Here is a 9,893-nt window from a genome sequence, read left to right on the forward strand (position 1 = left end):
GTGGGAAGAAGAAGAAAGGAAAATTCAGGAAATTCCTTTCAATGGTGATGCGCAAGGTAAAACAGAAATATACAGTGAATTTATAAGAGATAAGTCTTACCAGTTTATCATAAAACAGCAGACAATCTATGCATTGGAATAATGGGGTTTTAAGAGATATGTTCTGTCATTGATTCTTCTTCTGTAATAACTGATATAGTGCAAGAGGACCAACCGGGTAGGTGTCCAGGCTCCAGCCCCAGGACAGGAGGACATCAAGGTAGGTCTCCAGCCTCCAGCTCCAAGACAGGAGGATATGAAGGTAAGTGTCCCGCCTCCAGCCCCAGGACAGGAGGGCATTGAGGTTGCCCACGACGATGGACACAGCAGAGGTAAGTCAACATGTAGAACACATCGACCAAGGACATACTAACCATACTAATGAAGTATTCTATTCTGTAGCTATAGGCCTGGTGAAGCTCATATGAACTCTCTCTCCTCTCTCTAGCGGCCAGCCCAGTGACAGCTGTGACGACGCCTTGTGAGGGGAGCGGAGCTTCAAAGCCCAAGAAGCGTTCCGTCCTCCAGTGGATTCTCAAATCTGTGAGGAGCCTTGGCTGCTGCTGTCCACGCAGACAGTCTCCGTCCAACGAGACCCAGTAACCGTCTTCACGACGATGGACACAGCAGAGGTAAGTCAACATATAGAACACAGAGACCAAGGACATACGAACTAAACTAATGACGTATTCTATTCTGTAGCGATAGGCCTGGTGAAGCTCATATGAACTCTCTCTCCTGTCTCTAGTGCCCGGCACAGTGGCGGCTGTGACGACGCCTCCAGAGGATGCATCAAAACTTAAAAATTAAATAATTTGGATTCAATTCCTTTTGCTTGTGCATTTTTCATATCTTATGAACTTGTTATGCTGAAGATTGTGTAACTAGATAAGTGGTCTTAACAATATCATAGCTAGAAGCAACTGCGATTACAGCAACAAATATAGTAGCTAAGCATGTTTACAGCCATGCCTGAGGCAATATCCCAATAGAAATGTAATCATAATAAGAATCATATACAAGAATCATAACAAGAATCATATACAAGACATATAAGGAATCATTAGAAATATACATGAGCTAGAAATGGTAGGCCTACTGAAGAAAGATGGTCATACATTCTCCCTCCCTCCCTGATACTAAACAACAAAGTATGAATGAATGAATGAATGGACTTTATTGTCATTGCTACAGTACAGGTACCAAACAACGAAATTTAGGAGGGGTGGCTCCCCTGGTGTTAGGAAAGGGAAAAAAATAAAAACTTTTTTTTTAAATCACAAGAAGGGAAGGAGCTGGTTTACATAAATAAAGGCTATGTACACTATCCACTGTACTATACTGTACAGATAGACGACTAGGGTTGTCATATTGCACAATAGAATTATTTCACATTTGTTTAAAGTGTCACAGTTTGCAGGCTTGAAATGTACATGTTTGTGCCTCAGCACTACACCTGATTTTTTCAGGCCAGCAGCTGCCATCAATCCGTCCAGACTGTCCAGGGCCCAGAACTTAGGTCTTTGCTGTGTTCAGGGCCTGGACGGCCCTGTGGTAGAAGCTGTTCTTCAGTCTGTTTGTCCTTGCGGCCAGGGTCCTGAACCGCCTTTTCGAGGGCAGCCTGGTAAAATGTACGTACCCAGGGTGGGTCGGGTCCCTGGAGATCTTGGAGGCCTTCCTGAGACAGCATGTGTTGTACAGCTCTTCCAGAGAGGGGAGGGGGGCGCCGGTGATCTTCTGTGCTGTTCTCACGACTCTCTGTAGCGCATTTCTCTCCGCTGTTGTGCAGCTGGAGAACCAGTTGCAGATGCCGTAGGTGAGGATGCTCTCCACTGCGCCGCGGTAGAAGGTCACCAGTATCTCCTGCTTGCTGTGTTCCTTCCTGAGGACTCTCAGGGTGTATAGCCGCTGTTGTGCCCTCTTGATGGTGTCTTTTGTGTTGTCCTTCCAGGTCAGGTCATCCCGCATGTGCATCCCCAGGAATCGGAGGGTTGAGACTCTCTCCACGCTCTCTCCGTCGATGAGCAGGGGCTGGATCTCAGACTTTTTCCTCCTGAAGTCTACGATGATTTCCTGGGTCTTTCACTTGTTCAGCAGCAGGTTGTTAACCTTGCACAGCTTGCTCAGTTGCTCTACCTCATCCCTGTACGCCGCCTCGTCCCCCCCCGAGATGCATCCCACCACGGTGGTGTCGTCTGCAAACTTTACGATGGAGTTGCTGGGGTGGACGGGGGTGAAGTCGTAGGTGTAGAGGTTGTAGAGGATGGGGCTTAGCACGCAGCCCTGGGGGGACCCAGTGCTGAGTCTGAGGGCTGTGGAGGTGTGGGGGCCCACCCGCACTCTCTGGGGGCGGTCGGTCAGGAAGTCCTTGATCCACGCACATATAGAGTGTGATAGACCCAGGTCTAGTAGTTTGGTCACTAGCCTGTCTGGAAGGATGGTGTTGAAGGCGGAGCTGAAGTCCACGAAGAGCAGTCTCGCGTAGCTGTTTCCCCTCTCCAGGTGGGATAGAGTGGCGTGGAGAGTCGTCGCGATGGCGTCCTCTGTGGACCTGTGGGCTCTGTAGGCGAACTGGTATGGATCCAGGTTGGGCGGGAGGCGTGTGAGTATGTGGGCCCGGACTAGTTTCTCGAAGCACTTCATGATGATTGGTGTGAGTGCCACCGGGCGGTAGTCGTTTAGGCAGCTCACCGTGCTTTTCTTCGGGACTGGGATGATAGTTGAGGTTTTCAGGCAGGGTGGGATGGTGGCCTGGGACAGGGACTGGTTGAAGATGTTGGTGAAAACCCCGGCCAGCTGGTCGGCGCAGTCCCTCAGCACCCGTCCCAGGACGCCATCCGATCCCGAGGCTTTCCTGGGGTCCACCGCCTTCAGTACGCGTCTCACTTCATGCTCTGTGAGGGTGAGGCTGCTGAGAGCTGGAGAGAGTGGTGTTTGTGTTGTGGTTACCTCCGTTCGCCCCTCGTCGAACCGGGCGTAGAAGGTGTTCAGCTTTCCCGCCAGCAGGGGGTCGTCCTCTGCGGCTGTGAGCCTGTTGGCTCTGAAGTTTGTCATCTGCTGAACCCCCTGCCACATCCGCCTGGAGTCGTTGCTCAGGAGGCATTCCTCAATCTTCTCTCTGTGGTCTGCCTTGGCCGCTTTGATTCCGCGCTTTAGGTTATGGTCATTTGACCCCCAAGGCGGTAGTAGGTAAAAAAGGTAGGTATGTAGGTAAAAAAGGCACGGTTGTTCTAGTGTTAAAAACACACAAAACCAATGTCCAAAAATACAGACACACACACACACACCTGCTCTGGAGTGCCACCATCATCTGCATGGATCCTCGAGTCTGCCCCGAACTGCAGTAGGGTCTGCACTGCCTGAAGATGACCCCCAAACGCAGCTCTGTAGAGCGGTGTCCGTCCAAATGCACCCTGTTTAAAAAACAACAACAACACTGCCTGACACATTTTCACACTTTGGTGGTTGGGGGGCACTCCTTTCCTGACAAAGGGGTTAATATTTCTTGTTGATGGGATGGCAACTTCTCTCACCTGTGTGTTGATGTCAGCCCCTCTCTCCACCAATAGGGTGATGACCTCTGGCTGACCCCCAGCTGCTGCTTCTGACACAGCCGTGTTGCCGTGGGCGTCGGAGATGTTGATCATGCGGAGCTGGTTGAGCAGGCGCTGGCGCTTGCCTGCCTCATCAGACCCGAGGCCACGCTTTGTGTCCCTGTCAGAGACCTGAGTAGAACAATCATCTCTGGAATTCACCACACCCTCAGGTTCACCAAAGGCAGAGTCTATTAGCACTCTATTTGCACTCTAACCCTAACCCTAATCCACTCTGAGATTCTTTTGAATTAAAAGTGCAATACAAATTAAATATATTATTATTATTATTATTCTATCCAAACCACAATCATTTACACAATAGAAAGATATACTGTATATATATATATATATATATATATATATATATATATATATATATATATATATGTATATCTCATGGTGATGTACTAATCAATCAGTGGCCATTATTCATAACAAATACATGTGCTTTATGACTTGGTGAATCTGTCAATGAATATCTTCGGCCCCTTTCCACATAGAGACTGTATTTCAGTCTTACCTCCTTCATTAACAGCTAAGACCACCTCTGCCTCTCCATCAAATGCTGCTTCCAGAAGTCGTGTCCACATAAGCTGCTCCTCCTTCTTCCGTTGTCTCTCTTCCTCTTCCTTCTTCCTTTCGCGCTCCGCCTCTTCCTGTTCTCTGAGCACTAGTGCCACAAAGGCCTACACGCCACAATTCAACAAAGGGCACATGGACATGGATGTTATAGGAAACAATAAAGGCATATTTGGCAATCACTAGCTAGCAGACATGAATATTAACTGACAGATGCACAACAGTTATTCAAGAGCTCTTTTGTTTAAAGTATGTTTCACATGATCCTTTTTTTTATTTATTTTTTTTGGAAGGGAGTTAAGTGGCCTTGCGGTTAGAGTTTACGCCCTGAGATTGGGAGGTTGAGTTTGATCCCCGGCCGAGTCATACCAAAGACAATAAAAATGGTACCCGATGCCTCCTTGCTTAGCACTCAGCATAAAGGGTTGGATTGGGGAACAGACCCTGCGACATGCCAGCATCATGTTCAGGGGTTGTACGGAAACAGGAGATAGGCTCCTGCCCTATGGGCCATTAGGCTCGAGAACCATCGGTTCTCAAGGCTACTTACTTTAAGTTTAAATTAGGACTGTCAACGTTAACGCGTTAACGCATGTGATTAATCTGGAAACGCGATAAAGACAAATTAACGCATTATTAATCACGTGACCAGGGTTGCCAGATGGGATTGACAATCTACAGCCTAACCAGTCTATAACCGTTAAATCCAGTAGCCCATTCGGCAGTAACCCACCCCATAAATACAAATATTGATTCTCGTCTCTTTAGTATTACAGTACATACTGTATCAGCAGCTGACCTCTTTCTCCAAGCGCTCCATCAGATCCTCATAGTTCTGTTTTTCCTTCTGTCTCCTGGCCCGTTCTCGCCTGGCCAGCAGCCATCTCACGGCACGCTGGATGGTCACTGCAGCTCGCTCCTCTTGACTGGGCTCCACATCTACTATAGCAATACAGATACAGTATACTGCTGAACACTTTATTAGGAACACTATACTAGGACTGGGTAGGGCCGCCCTTTGCTCTCAAAACAACCTCAATTCTTTGTGGTATTGTTTCCACAAGATATTGACTTCTGGTCCATGATGACATGATTGCATCACACAATTCTTGCAGACTTTTCAGGTTCTACCACATCCCAAAGGTGTTCTATTGGATTCAAATCCGGTGACTGGGAAGGCCACTGATGAAGAACACTGAAGTCTTGTGACATGGTGCATGTGACATGGTGCATGATCATACTGGAAGTATCCATTAGAAGATGGGTACATTGGGGCCATGAAGGGATACACATGGTCAGCAACAATACTCAAATAGGCTGTAGCATTCAAGCGATGATTGATTGGTATTAACAAGCCCAAAGTGTGCCAAGAAAACATTCCTCACACCATTACACTACCTCCACCAGCTTGGACTGTTTTTAGGGCATTTCTGCTTTGTATCGGGATAGAGACCGTAGAGATTGACAGGAAGGATGGGTGAGAGAGAGGAGGGATGACATGCAGAATAGGTCGATGATTAGAATCGAACCAGAGACCCTGTGATTACATGGCATGTGCTATGCCATCCAGGCGCCTCACCAGCTTGGATTGTTGACAGATGAGATGTTCCTAATAAATTGATAAATGTATTGAATATAAATAAATTGAACCTGCACACCTTCTCATTCATGCAATTATCTTATCAGCCAATCGTGCGGCAGCAGCACAATGCATCAAATCCTGCAGTTACGGGCCAGCAGCTTCAGGCAATGATTACACCGATCATCAGAATAGGGAAAAAATGTCATTGATTTTGATGGTGGCATGATTGTTGGTGCTATAAGGGCTGGTTTGCGTATTTCTAAAACTGCCGTTTTCTAAAACTGTCTCTAGTAAGTAAGTAAGTAAGTAAAATGTATTTCTATAGCACCTATCCCAGACCAGGGGTCACAAAGTGCTTTCCAAAATACAAGAACATAATAAAACAGCAAAAGTCATAGCAGGTTAAAATAGGCAAACAAGTGAAAATAAGAACAAGTAACAAACAACAAGTGTACAACAATATCAACAGGACACAGAAAGACAGGCTTTTGAGGTTAGCCAAAAGCCTGTCTATACAGGACAGTCTTTAGCTGTTTTTTAAAAGCCTCGACCGAGACCGCTGATCTAAGATCCAAGGGAAGAGCATTCCAAAGCTTAGGAGCTTTTACTCAGAACGGTACAAGAAAGAAAAAAACATCGAGTGAGCGGTAGTTCTGTGGACGGAACCTCCTTGTTGATGAGAGGTCAACAGAGAATGGCCAGACTGGTTCAAGCTGAAAGGCTACGCTAACTATAGCTCCTGTGAAAACTATACACAATCGCCTCAGTGTAAACACACATAAACTTTTCATACTGCCAAATATTTGTTTGCCCAGGGTGACCTCACCTTGACTACAACAGCCCATTCATTGTTACTAAGCCATGTTATCAAATACCGTATCAATTACACTGCACATGTTTATAATACTGATAACCTGATTTGTTGCATTCATCTTCGTAAAAGTGGATTGAATTAGTTTTAAATTAATTTGCAAAAGCAATACAACTGGGTAGAGCATACTGGCATAATAGTTCATCTGTTAACTAGGGGGAGAGGCAGCAATTGTAAACTGTGAATCCTGCTCTATGGTATGTAGTGAGCCAACTATTATTGTTTAGAGAGACTTACTGCTCCTTGGTATGTTGTCAGCCAACTACTATCACTTAGAGAGACTTATTACTGCCCCTCTGTGTTCCTTAGGTGGTGCCCAGAGGAAACAATGAGGGATTGTTTTCAAGCCTGAAGCCTAAAGTTGCATCATTCTCCCTCCCGGTTTACCTATTGCTACGAAGAGTAACCGAAAGTTGTGTAATGTGAGCTAAGCAATGTATCCATTCATACAAACTCACAAAAGGCCAGTTACGTAATTTCACTGATTATGGCAGGTATGAGAGCAGGACCGAGCCTTCACAAGCAGAGCTGAACATGTCAGAGGAATGGGTGTGTTTGAAACATTGTGGTTGAAAACATGTTTCTCAAAGGTAAAAACAAATCTGACAAGATAGCCTGATTGACTGATTAGATAAGATGGTAAACTATGTAAGGATGTTTATGTTGTATGCTTATAACAAGATTAGACCATATCTCACCCATACTGTCTCAGACACATATTTACATGCAATCATTCTCTCAACAATATCATACTGGAGGAAAAGGAAATCATTGCACCAATAGCAAGACTGTTATAGAGCCTACACGATTCATGGCAACCTTCCCCCATGGACTCACCACCGCACTGCACTTTCACACTCCCTTTCACAATCCCTTACTTTTCTAAACTGCACGAACAATCTATTCATTAATGAATGAATGAATGAATGAATGGTCTTTATTGTCATTGCTATAGTACAGGTACCAAACAACGAAATTTGGGAGGGGTGGCTCCCCTGGTGCTAGGAAAGAAAAGAAAAAAACTAAAAAAACAAGAAGGGAAAGGAGCTGGTTTACATAAATAAAGGCTATGTACACTATCCACTATACTATACTGTACAGATTAAATCTCTCTTTCAGATCTCAAACAAAACAATAACTCCCGTCCAACACTTACAGCTCTACTTCCAAGACAAAATACAAGACAAGAAAGCATCACTAGGTCAATTACACTTCTCCCAGTCCCAGCCTACAGAAACAACTATGGTCAGAGATAATTTTTTCACACATACACCAACATCTGGAATGACATCCCATATTACAATAGACAAACAAACTCTATTGCACATTTCAAACAGGCTTACAGTATAAACACCATCTGATAGAAGGATACACCTGCAACCACTAATCCAACTCAACACTGTCTTACTCACTCCCCTTTGTCCTCTCCTTTTAATGCTGTGTAGCTGTTTAACTGTTCTCCCTTTGTCTTCCCTGTGTGATTGTTCTCTATTGTACCTTCTGTATTGTTTCTGTGTTTCTGTCCTGTATGCTGCAGAACAGGAACCTGCTGCAAACCAGTTTGAACTGAGTCAGGCCAGTCTAACTGGAATGAATGAATGAATGGTCTTTATTGTCATTGCTACAGTACAGGTACCAAACAACGACATTTAGGAGGGGTGGCTCCCCTGGTGTTAGGAAAGAAAAAAAAAAAACTTTTAAAAAAAATCACAAGAAGGGAAGGAGCTGGTTTACATAAATAAAGGCTATGTACACTATCCACTATACTATACTGTACAGATAGACGACTAGGGTTGTCATATTGCACAATAGTGTTATTGCACATTTATTTAAAGTGTCGCAGTTTGCAGGCTTGAAATGTACATATTTGTGCCTCAGCACTACACCTGATTTTTTCAGTCCAGCAGCTGCCATCAATCTGTCCAGACTGTCCAGGTCCCAGAACCTAGGTCTTTGCTGTGTTCAGGGCCTGGACGGCCCTGTGGTAGATCTGTACATCTGTAATGTTACAATGTTACACTTTTTCCTGTATAATAATGAATTAAAAAATTAAAGGATGATGAGTGAGTGACAGAGAGCAAAGGCCCCATTTGGTAATATGTATTTGAATGAAATACTATCATAAAATGTCCACTACTAGTGGATGGGTATGAGTCGTTGATTAATTGATTTGTCTGCAAATTAAGTCGATGACTGGTTATGATATCTTTACTTCACATGCTATTGCAAAGTTGCCACCTCATGTATTTTTTTGAGACGCCTCATCTAATTTACTGTGTCAACTGTAACTGTTATGTTAATGCGCATATAATGTACCTTTTATGGAAGATTAGTTATCCTAACAGATGTCATAATGCTTTGGCTTTACGTTGGCTACTGACATTAACTGTAAAGTCAACATTTCGCTGTTTCCAATGAATGCAAAACGACATTATTGTTACTTGATATTCAGTGATATGTAGATGTTATGACAGTGTCATATGACAGTTATGTTTATAACAATATTATGCTATTAGACATAATGTTAAAATACAAAGAAGAAACTACTTTTCTTTGTTGGTTGGACAGTCTTGGCAGCAGGGGTGTTGCCTCCCTTCTCAGCAGGTTGGCCTTTGCCACCCTGGGCCACACCAGTGCTGATCTGTCTGCGCTGTGGGGATGCTGCACCTGTCCACACCCTGGGCCACACCAGGGCTCTGTCTGCGCTGTGGGGATGCTGCACCTGTCCACAGAGACACACAAGACACACATGCAAACATCTTTAGCAACAGCTGGTAATTTCTAAGCTGTGTGACAACAGTTTTTAAGGTACACAAAACATATAGAGATGTGAGGATTCCTACAATGTGAAGGAGATAGAGCTGTCTGAAGCCGGGCATGCTTTTCTCAAGCGACTCCTGATCTCATGCTACGAACACACACACACACACACACACACACACACACACACACACACACACAAGTGGGTAGTTTCTAACAAATCCAATGCCAATGGCAGGACACTTAATGTAGCCTACTGGTTAGGGCAGGTGGATGTAATTCCTACGCAGGGACTAACCTGCCTTTGGAGATTGTGCTGTTACCCCCAATGGTGCCTTAGCTCCAGTTCTTCCTTTGCTTTTAGTGTTGCGGGAAGAACTCATATTTATTTTTAAATGTGTATTTGTCAAACAAAGACAGCTAGGCTTAGCAAGAAGACAGTTGGATAATTGACTGTGAGGCTGAA

The 9,893-nt window shown here is 44.7% G+C and overlaps 1 protein-coding gene across 1 annotated transcript; it reads right to left on the reverse strand.

Annotated features, from left to right (window-relative positions):
• Positions 1 to 574: 574 nt before the first annotated feature.
• Positions 575 to 9,546, reverse strand: LOC308174826 (IQ motif and ankyrin repeat domain-containing protein 1-like; the record flags this gene model as incomplete). Its single annotated transcript, XM_080549940.1, has 7 exons — positions 575 to 646; positions 3,327 to 3,452; positions 3,573 to 3,764; positions 4,181 to 4,321; positions 5,014 to 5,156; positions 9,215 to 9,389; positions 9,511 to 9,546. The coding sequence occupies 7 exons, from the start codon at positions 9,544 to 9,546 to the stop codon at positions 575 to 577; spliced, it is 885 nt and encodes a 294-aa protein (XP_080406066.1).
• Positions 9,547 to 9,893: the final 347 nt, after the last annotated feature.

The sequence above is a fragment of the Nansenia antarctica genome, assembly GCF_963989245.1.
Source record: "Nansenia antarctica genome assembly, chromosome: 1".
NCBI lineage: Eukaryota > Metazoa > Chordata > Actinopteri > Argentiniformes > Microstomatidae > Nansenia > Nansenia antarctica.